This window comes from Zingiber officinale, chromosome 1B (genome assembly GCF_018446385.1).
Source record: "Zingiber officinale cultivar Zhangliang chromosome 1B, Zo_v1.1, whole genome shotgun sequence".
Taxonomy (NCBI): Eukaryota; Viridiplantae; Streptophyta; class Magnoliopsida; order Zingiberales; family Zingiberaceae; genus Zingiber; species Zingiber officinale.
The window spans coordinates 171382255-171399970 of record NC_055986.1 but is presented as its reverse complement, the minus strand read 5'-3'; the positions used below and the strand labels follow the sequence as shown (position 1 = coordinate 171399970).

Below are 17716 nucleotides of genomic sequence, written 5' to 3'. Positions count from 1 at the left end.
ACTATTCTATCTATCTGTTTATATGTTTCTGTTTTTTCCTATATTGCATATGCTTAGGGGGAGTGACTCTACTATGTTTATATTCCTTGTATTTATTTAAACGAAGCACACATACTTTTGTGATATGAATTATATGCATAGCTTAAGGGGGAGTTTCACTTCTTTAGTTTCTATTCTTGTATATCATTCTTTTTTATATTTGTCAAGGGGGAGAAAATATTGCATTTAAATTTTATGCTATTGCATAACATTTTTTACTAGTTTGCAAATATAGTTTACATAATTTTATGCTATTGCAAAAGTTTATTATCTTACATGATATTGTTTGTGCTTATGTTATGCTATAAATTAGTCTAAAATTAAATACATTGTCAAATATAAAAAAAAGGAGAGATTGTTGGTGCAATCATGCTCTAAGGAAGAAATTTTGATGATTGACAATTATTTAAGTTTAAGATAATACATTGGATCTAATATGAGTTTGCGTTTTCAGGACCAAGAAGGTTGAGGACCGAATTCCTAGCAAGAGAAGCTCTTGTAGGTCGGAAGACTGGATGCAAGGCAAGAGACGTCCAAAGAGGTCAGGGACCAGATCTTTGGCACAAAGAGTCCTTGCTGGTCGGAAGACCGGATGTAAGGAAAAAGAAGCCCAGGGAGGTCGAGAACAAGATTCTTAGCAAGACAATTGATAACTAGTTGAAGCAAAGTGTGTTAATCGATTAAGAGAAATGCTTAATCGATTAAGAGGATGTTAACCGATTAAGTCAATCGCTTAACAAACATTCTGTTTGAAACAGAAGGTTTCTTAATCGATTACAGTAATCAATTATGAAGCTGTAATCGATTGAATCAATCGCTTACGGTGTCGTTTTGCTTTGAATAGAATGCTTCTGTTCGAAGCTTAAGTGATTGGCTTAGTTGATTAAAATACACTCCTCGAAGACAGAATAATTCCTAATTGCTTAAGCTAGTCGATTGCCCTTATCTTAATCGATTAGGGTAGGCGATTTAGAGGAGTCACGTAAATGAAACACACGGTAAATCGACTACTTTAATCGATTAATGCCTGGTAATCGACTAAGATTACTTCTTAATCAATTAAGACTCACAAAATGACAAGAAAAAGGACTCCTTCTCTACGGTTTAAGAAGATCCGAAGTCTCCTGTTTGAAGGCAACTGTTCCATTGCGATCAAGTGTTCTCCATTGCTCTCTAGTGCTCCAGATTAGGCTCAAGTTCAATCTCAAGTGCTCAAGCTCTCACTAGTACTGCAATCTTAAGTCACTCAAAGAAGAAGTAGTTGTACTCAAAACCCTAATCTCTTAATTTCTTCTTCCTTGTGAGGTATTCTGTTGAGAGGGAGAGTATACAGATCATTGTTTAAGGTTTCTCCACCTTCGGTGTTGATCCGAGAAGGAGAATTGGAGAAGTTTCATAGTGCAAAGTGTGACCGTGGTGTGGAACCTTAGATTAGTCACCTTAAGGAGGTGGATACCAAGTAAATACAAGGAGTACTTAGCATTGTTTTTAAGTTTTTGCTGCGTAAAGTCAAGTTAATCAAGAAATCAAAGTGAGTCATATATTCACGGCCCCCCCTCCTCTAGCTCAACCGGACCTAACAGTCACTAGAAGACGCACTCTCTAATTAGCGACAGAAATGATAGTCCGTCGCTAACATCGCGATTTAGGGCACAGGAGCGCATCTTCTCGCCCTCTCCTCATATCTAATTAGCGATGGGATATTAGTTTCATCTCTAATTAGCGCCGAAAAAAGTATTTTTGTCTCTATTATTAAAATATATTACCACGATTTTAACGACAATATTTTTTCCGTCTCTAATTAGAGATGGAACAAATATTCCATCTCTAGTTAGAGACGCCGGAATTAAAATGTCCGTCTCTATTTAGAGACAAATAATTAATTTCCGTGACTAGCTTTTACTGATTAAATCATTTTGTTATTATAAACTGCCAAAATAGAGCCGAAAATATAACTCATCTCTAATTAGAGACGAATTATAATTTTGTCGTTATATTAGAGATGGAATTATATTTCCATCTCAAATTTCGTCACTAAACTTCCGCTATTTTTTTTTAGTGAACAACTGCTGGATGATTTTGGATCATATGAGAAAGGATTGATAACACTAATAGAACAAGAAAACTAAATAATATTGTAATATCTAGTATCCTATTAACTCATTTAAGTAAAATTTAAAATTATTTTCCCTCATATTTAATGTTATTTTATTTCATTTACTTCCTTGTTTAAAATGTATAATTGATGGTCTCAACCATTTTTGCATTATTTTATACCATAAATTATAATTTTATACCTCGTAATTATGGAAACACAATATTTGATTTCCATACAAGCACTGAAAATTGATTAAAAAAATAATCAACAATTATACACGTGGCATCTTTCTCAGGCTCAATTTTGTGAAAATATGGCATGATTTTCATCACATTAATTTGAATACTTAAAAAGTCTCCAATTCCAATTAATATCTGACCAAAAATCTAGAAATTTCTCTTTTTCAGTTTCTTTCGTCTATATATTTTTGAAGCAATTGTAATTACTTATTGTTAATTTTCGGTGCAATGAACAGAATGACAGCGGCGTTGGCCGTCGGGCTGATGGTGGCGGCTTGCGTCGTGGCGGCGGAGGACTGTTCGAACGTGCTGACTGATCTGCTGGATTGCCTGCCCTACGTGAGCAACGGCAGCAACACGAGCAGCCCCAGCGCGGGCTGCTGCATCGGGGTCACCGACGTCGTCATCGGCTCGCCCGCCTGCATCTGCGACGCTCTGAAGCAGGCCCGCGAGCTCGGCGTCGAGCTTAACACCAGCCGCGTGCTTGCCCTCCCGGCTGCCTGCGACGTGAAGGAGCCGGAAATTCGTTGCGGCGGTGGTTCCTCTCTCTCTTACTCTGCTCTCATTAATTTCTCTCTCTCTCTCTCTCTCTCTCTCTCGATTCAATTAATTTCTGTTTCCTTTTCACGTTTTCAGGTGAAATTCCTCCTGCTTCTTCTCCATGTGAGTCATTTCTCATTTGTGTAATTTTTCTTCTATTTTATTTTGTTTATTATTTATTTTGGTCAATCTGCACGCACAGTGCCGTCAAGAGCGCCATCTCCGGCGCCACAGTCATCAGAGGCACCTTCTTCGCCACCGCCGTCGCCAATCTCCGCTCCGACTCTGACACCTACCGGCTCTCCGCCTCCACCTCCGCCACCACCCCCAGCCCCGTCAACTGAAGGACCATCACTGTCGCCAGCCGAAGCACCGGCAAGCGACGACCCATTGCCGTCTGATGCGCCACAGCTTGCTGCTTCCTTCCTGCTCCTGCTCGCTGCTTTCGCTGTCACTTCTGCTCTTAATGAATTATGTATGAAGATTTGAGCTCGTTAGGTTCCTGAAATGTTTTAGGGTAACTAAAAAACTATTGTTCAATACATAATAATGATAAATAATCATGCATTAAGATCTATAAAATTATAGAAGTCAAGGAAGAACTATCCATCTCGATTATAAATCATCTTAATCATCTTTAACTCAAAGAGAACTCCAATCCTACAAGTACATTATGCAAAGCAAAACTAATAACAACAACAACAATCAAGCATTTTACCACTAGGTGGGGCGGCTGATGCAAAGCAAAACTAAGTATTAGAATAATCCAAATAATAGAGTTGATCCGATAATAATGAGCGGGGCTCCACCAAGGATAGGTCAAAGTAAGGAAGATCGGTTCACGTGGAAGACAGAGTCAAACGAAGCATCCAAGTCGACTAAGCGGACCATGCACGATTGAGCGGATGAGATATGGCCAAGTGGGCCAGTTATGGCTGAGCGGATGATAATGGTTGCGTAGACAAGTAAGTCGTGCACTCCTCCAACCAAGTAAAATGACCCCTTGATAACAAGAAGAAATAAGTAGCAGTTGGTCTCATTGACTGGGCTTTGTGACCAGCCAGAGCGGATATCCATGGACAATCGGGAAATAAGGAAAGAGACAAGTCGACAGACCTTAAGAACACTGTAGAGTTGAGGCAGCCCAGCCGAACAGACCCCGATTGGCTGCCATGGACCCATCACGTATTTTGTCATATCCTTTTGAAAGTTTGTGTCGCTGACAGTAAAGCATGCCTAGTAAGCAATCATACTTTAAAATCTTTCAGACTGTCACATCAGATGATTACATAGCTGCTTAAGAAATATTGTCAGGAACACTTTTTAGCATGTCTCTTCCTAGGATACCTAGGAAGATATGCCTACACCTTGAGATGTGTGCACGAGCACCATGTTGACACTATAAAAGGGGGTTCCTAGCTATAGGGAAATGTATGTGCAACTTCATCTTCCACATTTACTTGCTGCAGTTCTTCATTTCTTAAGATCACTGGATACTGACTTGAGCATCGGAAGGCCAACGCCGGGAACCTCTTCCCGACCCGACACTGACATTTTTGTCTTGCAGAGTATTGTGGAGTCTTTATCGGGTTAACTACACAGCCACATCCCCAGCTCGCCATCTTTGTCGGTTTTGGACAGGATCATATTTAACATCGTATGTGGGAACATTACCTGATTCCAAAATGATGAGATGGAGGGAGCTAGATGACTTACCATGGTGATGTGATGCAAAAGGAGTTCGACATGCTGGTGCATCCGCAAGCGATAAAGATGTTGGAGTAGCAGCGGGCGATAGTCGGCCATCAAGCAAATGAACCCGTGGCATTTGCGACCGGCCAACAGGGCAATCATAGAGGCCAAGCGGAAGACAACGTCGCTCGTCTCCTGAACAACAAGCCGATCGACACATTCAGAGAAGCACCAGATGCGCTAATCCCCTATTATCAGGCGTTGTTCTACACTCCTTTAGAGGAACAGGGCCAAGCGGATAGGGCCCAAGGATCCTCATCAAAGGAAGCACTTCCTCAAGATGAGCTCAAGGGTAAAGCCCCAAGGCTCGATGACTCACCCGAACGGATAAACAGACAATTCTCTTAGGAGATACTGGACAATCGACTCCCACGACACTACGCGTTGCCAACCATCGGAGAATACACAGGGGCAATTGACCCCGAGGATCACCTCATCAAATTTGATGACATGGTCACACTCCATCAATATTCCGATGGGGTCAAATGTCGAGTGTTTATCACTACACTCTCCGGATCGGCTCAAGGGTGGTTCAGGCAATTACTGATCGACTCTATATGTAGTTTTAAAGACTTCTGAGTGGCGTTCCTACAGCACTCCGCAAGAAGCCGTTGCCATCAGCAGATGAACGTCAATATATTCGCGGTCAAGCAGGGCCCGAGGAGGCATTGTGGTCCTACATCATGAGATTTAACCAGATAGCAATGAAAGTCCCTTTGGCTACGCTGAAGATCCTTGTGAGTGCATTCTCACAAGTGCTATTAGAGATCGAGTTCTTCCACTCACTCATCCGAAGGCCCGCTAAGAACTTCGGTCATCTGCTTATAAAATCTACAACAAAAAATATTTTTGTCGCAAAGATACAGTAAATTTTGCAACAAAATCTTTGGATTTGTTGTCAATTTGTGACAAATCCAAGTTTGTTCCAAATTGGCGACGAATAAGATCGTCCCAAATTTGGGACGACTTCAGTTTTATTGCAAATCTAGGACGAATTTATGTTCGTCCCATATTTACAACGAATTTTCAAAATTCGTCCCAAATTCCTGAGTTTTTTAAAAATAAGAATAAATGCGTCTGAAATGCAGAAGATAGACCTAAAGACCTTATAATAACACGAAACAAGTTTCTATACGTTCGTATTGATCTCCCAATCACATTGATGGCTTCAAACAAAAAAAAAATACCAAATATATTGAGGTCCATAAATTTTTCAAAATAAAATGACTTTAATCTTTTTCAAAACCAACTGTTTTTTACTAAGTTTTAAGATTGATTAAGTTGATCTAATTAAATTAATTAAGAAAAAATTATATTTGATATTTGTGGCCATATCAATGTGATCAGGAGTTCGATACTAATGCATAGGATCTTGTTTCGTGTTATTTTGAGGTATCTAGGTCCATCTTTTACAATTTAGACATATTTATTCTTATATTCTAAAAAATCAGGAATCTGGGACGAATTTGGAAATTCGTCTCAGATTTGTGACGAATTTCCAAATTCGTCCTAGATTTCTAATTTTTTAAAAAATAAGAATAAATACGTCTAAAATGTAGAAGATAGACTTAGAGATCTCGAAATGACACGAAACAAGTTTCTATGCGTTCGTATCGATCTCCTGATCACATTGATAGCTTCAAACATTTTTTCCACCAAATATATTGAGGTCCATAAACTTTTCAAGACGGAATAACTTTAATCTTTTTCAAACCGTAACAATTTTTTACGTTTTAAGATTGATTAAGTCGATCTAATTAAATTAATTAAGAAATAATTATATTTGATATTTGTGGCTATCAATGAGATTAGAAGTTCGATACGAATGCATACAATCTTGTTTTGTGTCATTTTAGGGTCTCAAAGTTCATCTTTTACATTTTAGATGCATTTATTCTTATTTTTTAAAAAAACCAGAAATCTGGGACGAATTTGAAAATTCATCCTAGATTTACGACGAATTTCCAAATTTGTCCCAGATTCTTGATTTTTTTTAAAAAATAAGAATAAATATGTCTAAAATGTGGAAGATTGACTTAAAGATCTCGGAATGACACGAAACAAGTTTCTATGCGTTTGTATCGATCTCCTGATCACATTGATGACTTCAAACATTTTCACCAAATATATTGAGGTCCATAAATTTTTCAAGACCGAATAACTGTTTTTTTACTAAGTCTTAAGATTGATTAAGTCGATCTAATTAAATTAATTAAGAAAAAATATATTTGATATTTGTGGACATCAATGTGATCAGGAGTTCTAATGAATGCATGCATAGGATCTTGTTTCGTGTCATTCTGAGGTCTCTAAGGTCATCTTTTACATTTTTGACACATTTATTCTTATTCTTTTTTTAAAAAATAAGGAATCTGGGATGAAATTGGAAATTCATCCCAGATTTGCGATGAATTTCCAAATTCGTCCCAGATTCCTAATTTTTTTAAAAAATAAGAATAAATTCATCTAAAATGCGAAAAATGGACATAGAGATCTCGGAGTGACGCGAAAAAAGTTTGTATGCGTTTGTATAGATCTCCTGATTATATTGATGACTTCAAATATTTTTTAACCTAATATATTGAGATTTTAATCTTTTTCAAACTCTAACTGTTTTTTACTAATTCTTAAAATTTATTAAGTCGATATGATTAAATTATTTTAAAAAAATTATATTTGATATTTGAGGCCATCAATGTGATTAGGAGATTGAAACGAACGCATAGAAACTTGTTTCGTGTAATTCGGAGGTCTCTAGGCTCATCTTCCGTATTTTAGACGCATTTATTCTTATATTTTTAAAAAATCAGGAATCTGGGATGAATTTGGAAATTCTTTCCAGATTTGCGACGAATTTCGAAATTCGTCCCAGATTCCTGATTTTTTAAAAAATAAGAATATATGCGTCTAAAATACGAAAAATGGACCTAGAAAGCTCAGAATAACACGAAACTGTTTTTTACTAAGTCTTAAGATTAATTAAGTCGATCTAATTAAATTAATTAAGAAAAAAAATATATTTGATATTTGAGGCTATCAATGTGATCAGGAAATCGATACGAACACATAAAAACTTGTTTCGTATAATTTGGAGATCTCTAGGTCAATCTTTCACATTCTAGAAGCATTTATTCTTATTTTTTAAAAATCATGAATCTGGGATGAATTTGGAAATTCGTCGCAAATCCGGGACGAATTTCCAAATTCATCCCAGATTCCTTATATTTTTTTTAAATAAGAATAAATGCGTGTAAAATGCGGAAGATTGACCTAGAGATCTCGGAATGACATAAAACAAGTTTCTATATGTTCGAATCAATCTCCTGATCACATTGATGGTGCATGGAAGAGGCTCTATCTCATGCATGAGTGCGTATGGGGGGGGGGGGGGGGGGGGGCAAATCAAGGGCTTGGATTGCACTGAACCATGTTGACTTGTGTGCCGGCATGACCTACGTGGGCAGAATGTCGGACCGGTCAGGGCAAAATTTGGCCAAGTAGAACAACTAATAGTTTGTCATGTAAACTTTTTGCTGCTGTGTAATGGATGCATTAAATTCGAGATTAATGCAGAATCAAAACGGTCAAGTGATAATGAGTGAAACGGTGAGCGTTTCACTGCTCGGAGAGTAATAGTCATTAATCGACCATTAATGCTGCCGTTGATCTGAGCTCATATATAAGGAGGGCGATCACCGACAGAGGACGCACACAGCAACATACGCAGAAGCTCTCCACCTTTATTTCCCTCCTCCTCTGTTGTGCAACTCCTACTCGGCAGAGTGCTCGTGATAGCAATCGGGTGCCACTTAGTTCGCCGTGACCACCAGTGCTTGGTGGGAATCACGATCAATCGTTGTATCTTGGGAAACAGACGACCCTAGTAAGCCTCGAAGCACAGCCGAAGGTGGGCAAATCTGTTTCAAGGAAATTGCGTCAATCGCAGGCGTCGGTCTGCTACTTAAAGCCCGACTAACCACTTGCCCAGTCAGCCTCTCCACTTGGCATATTTGCCCTACCTGTTTGTTCGCCCGACCAGGACCATCTTGACTTGCCTGTCTGTCCGCCCGACCGACACCATCTCGACCTGCCTGTCTGTTTGCCCGACCGACACCATCTCGATCTGCCTGTCTTTTCGCCCGACCAGCCTAGCTCGGTCTGCCTACTCGCCCGGTCGGCTCTTTATTTGGTCGAACTTGCTCGACCTTACTGCCCTGTCGACCTCTCTCTCTTAGTCCGCCTGGTCGGCCATTCTACTTCCTCCATCGTACTGCTTGGTCGGCCTATTTGATCAGACAGCTGCTCGACCTGAGCGGACTCTGTGGTCTGCTGCTGGACCGATCTGCCCTCTCGACAACACAGACCTGCTGCTCGGCGACTCAGTCTACTCTTCGACTCGTAGCAAAAATCAGTCTCTGCTGGCAACCTGAGATTATCCGCTTAGGTCATCTCGACTGTAAATTGAATTTAATTCAGTGTAGTTTAAATTCAGCTAATAATTCATAAATCTCCGACAACATATTATTCCAACAATTGTTTCTGAAAACCTAGATGAAACCGTTATAAGAAGCATATATAATAACACCTTGATGTTGTTATATAATTGGGTTAGAGGAGGACCCATGAATCTGGCTGTATAAAATGTTAGTCAAAACATAATTTACATTTTGGGAGCGGGAGGAAATGCATTTAAGATACATTAATTAGTGGGTATTAGAAGATTAAAATCAGATCTCCAAGGATAAATAATTAATTTATTCATTCAAAACAATTTTCTTGAAGAATTTTCTTTGACAGAATATATAATTTCTTACTATGGAGCTCAGAAAGGTGTTGTTGATATTGTTATACGAACATAAGATAATGGATACCTCACACGTAAATTTATTAAAGTGGTTCAACACAATACTATACGTGACCCCTTAAAATGATGTGATAAATTAAAAAAAAAAAATGATATAAGGAAAAATTCTCAGGAAAAGCTCAGAGATAGATATAAAATGATAGGCCTAAAAAAAATAAAAATGATAGACCATAAATTTATATGTTATCCCCTAGTTTTTTTTAATCCAAATACTAATTGGTCGTGGGATTTTGGCGATTATACTATGTAATGCCGTTTCCACTATTTTGGATTTCTCATCTTTCTATCGAATCATACAATCTTGTAAAGAAACCTGAAGTTTTATTTCTTCCAATGTAATTTAACTTCCCTAGTTTTGGAGAATCACATTAAAATCACCTCTTATTACCAAAGGTACTAATGAAACTCAGATATAATAATTAATAAAAAATTTGTCTTAAATAAACACCTATATCTGGCCCATATATATTCGTGATCTCCACATTTTTATTATGAATAAATTAATTTTAAAAAAAAACTAGTTTGAGTGTAGCTGCCATTCTCCATTAGATATAAATAGATAAATTATGTGGGGGTATTTTATCCTAACACATTAATACTTTGTATGAGGAGGTTAGACACCCCATGAAATATTTACACCCATTGACAATTGACTCTAAAACCTATTAGAATAACCACTACTTATGTAGTTACTAACTCTGTCAATTCGTGAGGGCTACTCGTTCCATTTCATGGTGACAAAAACGATTCGCTTGCTCAATATTTCTGTCAGCCCGTCTTCAAGCCAATACGGAATAGGTAAATCATGGATAACTACTAGAGTTGGATAATTAAATAGCATATGAAAGATAGCGGACATCCGATTACTAATGAAAATTTAACCCCAAAATTTTATGATAAAAAAACCACCATACGCTAACAAAGTATTCATCCCATTTCATATTTTTACAAAGGGAGATTTCATTTTGGCTCTAATTGGACTGAGTGAACTGGTGGCCAAATGACAAATCAAGTTGGGCAGGTGCCAGTTGGATTGGCTGGGTCGAGTTTTTTTTTTAAAAGCATTTTAAAACTAAGATTAGTGGATGAGATTGAGCAACATTTTATTAGATGGGCCTTGGAGCCCAATGAAGGAGTGACCTGAGAATAAAAGCCTGGTCAAATGAACGAACTGGTTTAGCCGGAAACAATTCGCTCGTATAAAAGCCTAAGAAAGCGGAGGCCAGCGCAGTTCACAAAAACAAGGGAAGGAGGGTATGGGGGTGTTATTGGAGCTGGAAAAAACCCTACGATCGAAGTCCAATGGGGTAAGGATCTCTCTCTTCTACCCAGAACAGTTGGTCCATTGATTTTCGTTCTTAATGTTTTCAATTTTGTGTTTTCTTTTTTATCATCGACCAACCGCTAATCGAGGGGTACTTGGATCTTTTTTTTTTCCCTCGGTGTTTGTTTTAGATGGATCTTAAGAGATTTTTTTTTTTTTTTGTGTGTGGCTTTTCTGATCGATTGTTACTTTCTTGTTTGTCATTTCGATATGGATCGTCGATCGTCCACTGCTGGGAAGTTTACGGTGTTTCTTTTATCGATGCCGCAATCCGAAAATTGCAGGAGAAGATTACGCCAAGGGAGGAGCTGGTTCTTGATGCCTGCAAATCGAAGTCGATCCGGGATTTCACAGTTGGTTTTTGCGCTTCTTCGGCTGCTGTATGGGCTGGTAAATTTCGTTGCTAGCTGTTGCCACACTTCCCTCTCTTTCGTTCTTCTTTCTGGTAATTTGTTTGAACTCACTACAAGCACTACTAGTCCCGTTAAATTAGTTGATTTGAAAGATGTCGGTGCTATTATCTAATTATTTACAGCGACCGGAGGTGAAATTATATATCTGCAGTTGTCTTAATGATGACTTCCAAGCCCTTTGTGTAGATTTGTGCGATTGTTGATGATGACTTGGTGTTTCATCGGAGCATTGTGCTTCTTGTTTGTCTAGCATTTTGTGGGCATGTTAGTGTAGGATGCAGGTCAAATATTGAGGTGGTGAACTGGATGGTATTTTGGAACTAAAACAAAGTAACTTCAAAGATTGAAGCAAAAAGGATATTTGTTTTTGTATAAATTGGAGCTCAATTGCATAAGCATGTGTAGTTGTCACAAGCTTTAAAGCATGAGATGTTTTGTGCTAATCAAGGATGGTAAGTAAAATGCTTGTTAGATGTTCATCTTATTAATGATTGATCAAAAACTTGTGGATGTAGGTCGGGTATGGTGAGAGTGAACTAGAGGTATTTGGAGTCAAAAAAAAGGAGCTGAAAAGATGGAAGCAACCAAAAAATATATGATATTTGTTTTTAGAAATTGGAAGTCAATTGCACAAGCTAGTGCAGTTGTCACAACCCCTAAAGCATGAGTTGCTTTACTACAATGGTCAAGTGTAGTACGTAAGAAACTTGTTAGGTGTAGATCCTAGAAATGTCTAAGAAAAAGTTGTTTTAATATTTGAACAAAAAAAAACTCATTTTTTTTTTAATTCTCAGTTATGATGTTAATACTTTTTAAAATCAAGATACACTGAGAATGTGATCAATAGCAAACAATGTCTAGACAAGTTTTACAAGGAGCATTCGTAAAGCTATGGCTTTATTTCCTCAAGCAAAGAAGGAATTTGATAAGAGGCATGAACTTTGTGAAATGTTGAATAGCACAAGCTGAGTAGCAGGAATTCTTGATCATTAAAATATTCCTTTTTTTTTTCAGAATTATGACCTATGAGGGTGCCAGAATGTCAATGATGCAGGATTACTTCAAGTGTATGCTCTTGCATCAAGGAGCTAACATTCGACTATGCATGTAAACTTCCAATAAAAGTAATGATGGAGAAATAAGGAAGAAGGGATACAAGGAAGATGAAGTTTTGAACTTGGACAGACTAAGATTATATAAGAAGCTCTATTTTCTTATATAGCTTTGACATAAATGTAAAATTATGACTTGTGACAAGGAGGTGAAAGAAAGGAGAAATAATGTTGAAAAGAAGACATGAGTATAGTGGATCATATTCATAAGGACATTGGCTTAAAACTTAATTGGATCTTGCATTGAGGAATGTTTCCTTGTTGACAGAAAAGGAACAAAATGGAAAAATAATTCTCCATTAGTGACTTGACTCTCACCCATGCATTATCAACCTGCTACATTTGCATGCATTTGATTTGATGTATGCTCCATGTTATACGCCTCAGCCACTGATGCTTCTGTTAGGCTGGTGGCTATTGACATGATGTAAGTAGCATGGTTGATCCTGGTGGTAGCCACCTTCCGATACCATATAGGTTTATGATGCCCCCTCTCCCTCATATGAGTGCAATATCTTCTTGGGTATTGCTAACCACCGTCTTGGATTCTTTTCAAATGTTTCAATTTATTATTCAATGATATCTGAAAACTGCTTTTGTAACCTGACTTTCACTGTCATTACACTTGAATATTATAATGTTAAAAATGTTTTTTTTGGTATGCGCAGCAAGTAGGAGACTTCAACAAGCACAGAGGTTCAACTTGTCCATAAGTAAGTCAATGATGTCATTTCTCCCCAGATATTACTTCACCTTTTATACCAGTAAAGATGTATTCTTTTGGTGAAAGCATCTGATTGTAATCATGCATATTCATCAATATTTTAATCATATAGCCTTAGCAAACAGAAAGAATGAAAAAGGTTCAACATTATGATTAATTTTCTGTTATTTTTGTGTTCTGCTTGTTAATTTTGATGCCCTAATTTTAGTAGGGCCAGCATAACTACACACTGTTCGATACATCACTTCCTGTCACTACAATGAAAATGCTTTTCCTTAATACTTATAGGAAAGTACAAATACACATATATAAATCCTTGAATATCTATAGATTTGATACTTTGTCAGACATGAACATTTGTTTAATGACTCACATTTACCATTTTCATAAAAAAAAAAAAAAATGATTTTCCTTTGGTTTCTATATTCGTCCTATACTCTAGAATATTTCAAAATTGTGTTGTGATGTTCAATTCAAGCTTGGAACTGGCCATGCATTTACGGGCGTTAGTTAATTTTTCATGTCCAAACTAAATGTCTAAGCCTAACCTTGAAGTGAACAATGAGTCTCCAAGCGAGTCCATTAACTTCAACTTTCTTAAGTTTATCCTATAACAAAAAAGATAAACTCATTTAGAATTACTACTAATACCCCTTTATATTGATCCTGCTCTAGGTCAGCGGGTCATGTCTTTATGGCTCAATTCCAGATCAACACTCCTGCTTATGTATACAGAGATGTAGGATGAGAAGATCAACCTCTCCTAAGAGGTCGGTAGGTCATCCACCTCTTCCTTTAGGTCTGTAGGTTGACACTTATGGAGATTTGCATGAAGTCTCTGATCTCGGGGAAAGAATCACAATGCCACGTCTAAATAACAAGCACGAAGGAGATTTTGAATAAAGAAGGTCTCGTGGGTGCCAGTCTAAAGGCCTTAGGTCCAAATTCCCAGCCTAGAGGTCTCGATCGTAAGGGTCCCGGTCTAGAGGTCTTGACCCTAAGGGTCCTAGCCTAAAGGCCTCGACTCCAAGGGTCCCAGCCTAGAGATCTCGGCTCCAAGGGTCCCAGCCTAGAGGTTTCGGCTTTGGCCTAAGGTCTCAACTTCAAGGGTCTCAACCTAGAGATCTCGGCATAATGGTCTTGGCTTCTAAGGTCACGGTTGCATAGATCTTAGAGGTCTCTGTAGCACAGGTCTCGACGGTAATAACCTCTGCCCTTGATGGCCTAAATAAGTCAAGCCCACTACACCACTCAAGCTCGATTAGGAGGCCCAGTCACTGTCCGGATCAGGCCCAACCGTGAGCTTGAGACCAGGTCTCTTGACTATATCCCAATTCCGTCAAAAGGGGAGGTAAAGTTTCCCTGTGAGATATGGCATAACCTGAAGCTCCGTCTTCTATGGCGAAGGACCGAATCCTCCTATTAGATAGGACCCGGGGCACTTTAAATAGAAAAGGGAACACCCCTGCAAGAGGGAGACTACTGGATTCGTGACCCGCTAAACTTCGTCCCTTGGTTCTGCAAACTTGAAGTTGCTAAACTTTTTGTCAACATTGGTCTCCAATTATGTTAAGGACCAGCTCAATTCCCCACTTAGAGTTTGACTTTAAGTTATTCATATAAATCAATGCACCGAGCTCTCCCTCTAGCTCGATCTCCCAAGTGTTCCATCTAGCTTTGTTTCTTGAGCTTCCCTCCAGCGTAGTCTCCCAAGCTCCCCCTCCTACTTGGTTTCCCAAACTTTCCATCCAACTTGGTCTCTTAAGCTCCCATTTCAGCTTGGTTTCTCGAGTTCTCTGCTTAGTAATGCCCACGGTCTTAGCAATAGTCCCTCCACTATTTGCCATCTCTAGCCAATAACAACCGAATAGTTGAAGTCATCATAATTAATTGGCAATTAAATTAGGATGAGCAACAGAAACAGCTGAAATGATCGAAGTCATTATCAGTGTTTATCTCCTCTCACCTATAAATTACCCAAATACGGACATCATTTATAGTTTGGAATCTCTACTTCTCACTTTCTCTGCTTTGCTTTCGCTTCCACTACATCCTAGTGACTTGAGCATCATAGGGGTCTCGTCGTAAACAACTCTCTTTGATGTGTGCCTTTGTGTGTGCAAGTCAGATCCAATCTCCACCTCAGCGCTCGACCTGCTGATAGACCTCCTGTCCAGGTCAGCTGTCAACCCTCACCTCAGCATCCACCTTGACAACTTATTTCCGCAGCATGAATTGCATTTCAGGATGAAATAAAGAATACTTTCAAATTCCAATTTGTGCCCATATGCAAGTTTTTATGCTAGTCTGTCCAAGTTCACCTCAAAAGTCATTTCAAGTCTTAAATTTTGTAGAAGCCCTGTTTGAGCTTTAATTATTATCTACTCCCTTGGAAGTTTATAATGGGTCTCAGCAATCCCATCAGGCTAATGAGCAACGCAAGAATGTGCATCCAAAACTGAAATGTAAAAACTAAATTGGATAAAACCAAACTGAAAATATTGGTTCTTTTGGTTCGTGAAATTGATTTAGTTTATCTTTAGACTGGGAATATGGTATGCCTATCTATATATGTTCATGTTAAAATAAAACCAATTGTTTTTTTTTTGTTTGAAACCATATCAGTTTTGGGTCCAGTTTGTAAATTTTCAATTTTAAAATTTTGATTTGGTTTGGAATTTTCCTACCGAACTGATTAACCTATGTCCATCCTTAATCAGCTATAAGATATACATTCAGTACAATGTAATTCTTTGTAGCATAAGTCATTGTTTTATTGAATCCCTCAATGGCGCCCAAGTACAATATTGATTTCTCATCTAACCTAATACCATAATCTTTTCTGTGCAACTTATTGTAGCAGAATGAAGGTATAGTAGTTAGATTGGTGATCCTTCCACAGTTAAAATTATTCACTCCTTGAGTATGTAGATGCCAAATGTTCAACTAGGAATTTTGACTATTATTTTACCCTAACATTGATTTGTTGTTTGAACAATTAAATTCGTGTTGCAGGTTCAGCTATTTTTTGTGGTATGTGGAGGTTTAACAACTCTCTAAATGTGTGCGTTGACCAATTATTAGCATTGGAAGGCAGTCGGATTCAGAGAGAGTTGGCAAATGTGTAAGTTCTTTCTGACACGATGGTAGTATGCATGGTATGGAGCCTTTTCTACCATTTTGTTTTCAGTATGTATTAATAATAACTAACTTTTAATTTATCTGATCATTGCATGAGATAACCTAAAGTTACCACTAAATCTGAATCTTTGCTCCCCTCCAGTGGTGTAATTCCCATTTGATAGCTTGACTGCACTTGCTGTCAGTTGTTCTAACAAATGCAATATCAATATTCTGAATGATACAGAATCTTGACTAAGCATGCAAACAGCCCCGAAAAAGTGAAACTTGTGAGAAAACACTATTACCCTGAACAAGTGTTCAGCGACTTGAATCCAGATAAAACTACTTTTAGGTGGCGGTTACGTAATGTGTACATGGATGGCACTTCTCACCGGACTGATAGTGTTGAAGATAACGACAATCATGATAAACAAGATCTGCAGCCTGACCAGTTTTCCGTAAGTTCATATTATTGCTTATACAAGGTTCTCTTTTAATTTTTAGAGTTCCACACTAAAGCTACAATGATGATTATTTGCCCTTGGTTGCATTCTCATAGTATCAGGGTGCTCCAGGAGGAGATATGATTGTTGATCGGTATCAGGGTGCTCCAGTAGGAGATATGATTGTTGACCCTCTAGACTTCATTTTTGGTTATTCTGAAAGCAATAAGGAGATCAAGCAATCGGACAACACTGTAGTACCTTCCAAGAGACGGTTGCGGGCCTACAAGAGACGGTTGCGTCGCCATCAAGCGCACCATGAATCCACTGATAGTAACACAAGTTAAACAAGAATTGTAGATGAGCAACTAACGTTGAAGACTTTTTAAAATGACAAAAATGCAAGATTCTCGCCTAGTTCGAAAAATGCCCTGGTGATACTTTGCCACGAGAATCAACAAGATGCCTGGTTTCATATCAGTAGAATGGATGGTTTCATGGTCAACCAATCATTGTGGAGGATCTATGCAGCTTCTATGTTATTTCAGGAGCAACTCTTTAATTGGGTTGGGTCGCCACTCTGTTTCCTTGTGTGCACACTTGTTTATCGGTGTCATATCCGATTATGTTTTAAAATGCTCGAGAACTTCAATTCATTCTATGACCGACATCTGGGTTAAGTCGATAGCATTTGAACAACTGTCATTACTTTAACGAAGCAATATCAAGCATTCGCTCCTGATTATGTTGGAGATTGAGCTCATTGGTGTTGTCTTGGTGCTAGTCATGTCCTCCGCGTTCGCTTAAAACCAAGCATTCAACGGTGGAAGTGCGTCGTATCTTGCGATAAATTGACATAACAATTATTAATATTTGTAAATGTATTGTCTTTATAAATAGTTAATTTATGACATTATATATATTTTAATTGTTTCGAATTAGATTAAGTTATTGGGTTTAATATTACCAGAGCAAATATGATAGACTACTCCCCATTGATTTGTAATGGCACAAGTGAATAACAATTGAAGCGACAAGATGTATC

General features: G+C 38.1%; 2 protein-coding genes across 4 annotated transcripts; both read left to right on the top strand.

Moving 5' to 3' along the window:
- Positions 1 to 2626: 2626 nt before the first annotated feature.
- On the top strand, positions 2627 to 3424 carry LOC122021523 (non-specific lipid transfer protein GPI-anchored 23-like). Its single transcript, XM_042579674.1, has 3 exons — positions 2627 to 2911; positions 3013 to 3039; positions 3119 to 3424. The coding sequence occupies exons 1-3, from the start codon at positions 2641 to 2643 to the stop codon at positions 3403 to 3405; spliced, it is 585 nt and encodes a 194-aa protein (XP_042435608.1). The 5' UTR covers positions 2627 to 2640; the 3' UTR covers positions 3406 to 3424.
- Positions 3425 to 10710: 7286 nt separating this feature from the next.
- LOC121992398 lies at positions 10711 to 17434 on the top strand. 3 transcript variants are annotated; one of them, XM_042546741.1, is made up of 6 exons: positions 10711 to 10839; positions 11141 to 11246; positions 13050 to 13077; positions 16190 to 16229; positions 16473 to 16686; positions 16788 to 17434. In XM_042546741.1, the coding sequence occupies exons 1-6, from the start codon at positions 10835 to 10837 to the stop codon at positions 17016 to 17018; spliced, it is 624 nt and encodes a 207-aa protein (XP_042402675.1). In that variant the 5' UTR covers positions 10711 to 10834; the 3' UTR covers positions 17019 to 17434. The 3 variants fall into 3 exon arrangements, with proteins under 3 accessions (XP_042402675.1, XP_042402667.1, XP_042402662.1); XM_042546733.1 differs by having other exon boundaries at positions 13050 to 13094; positions 16121 to 16229; positions 16794 to 17434; XM_042546728.1 differs by having other exon boundaries at positions 13050 to 13094; positions 16121 to 16229.
- The last annotated feature ends 282 nt before the right edge of the window (positions 17435 to 17716 follow it).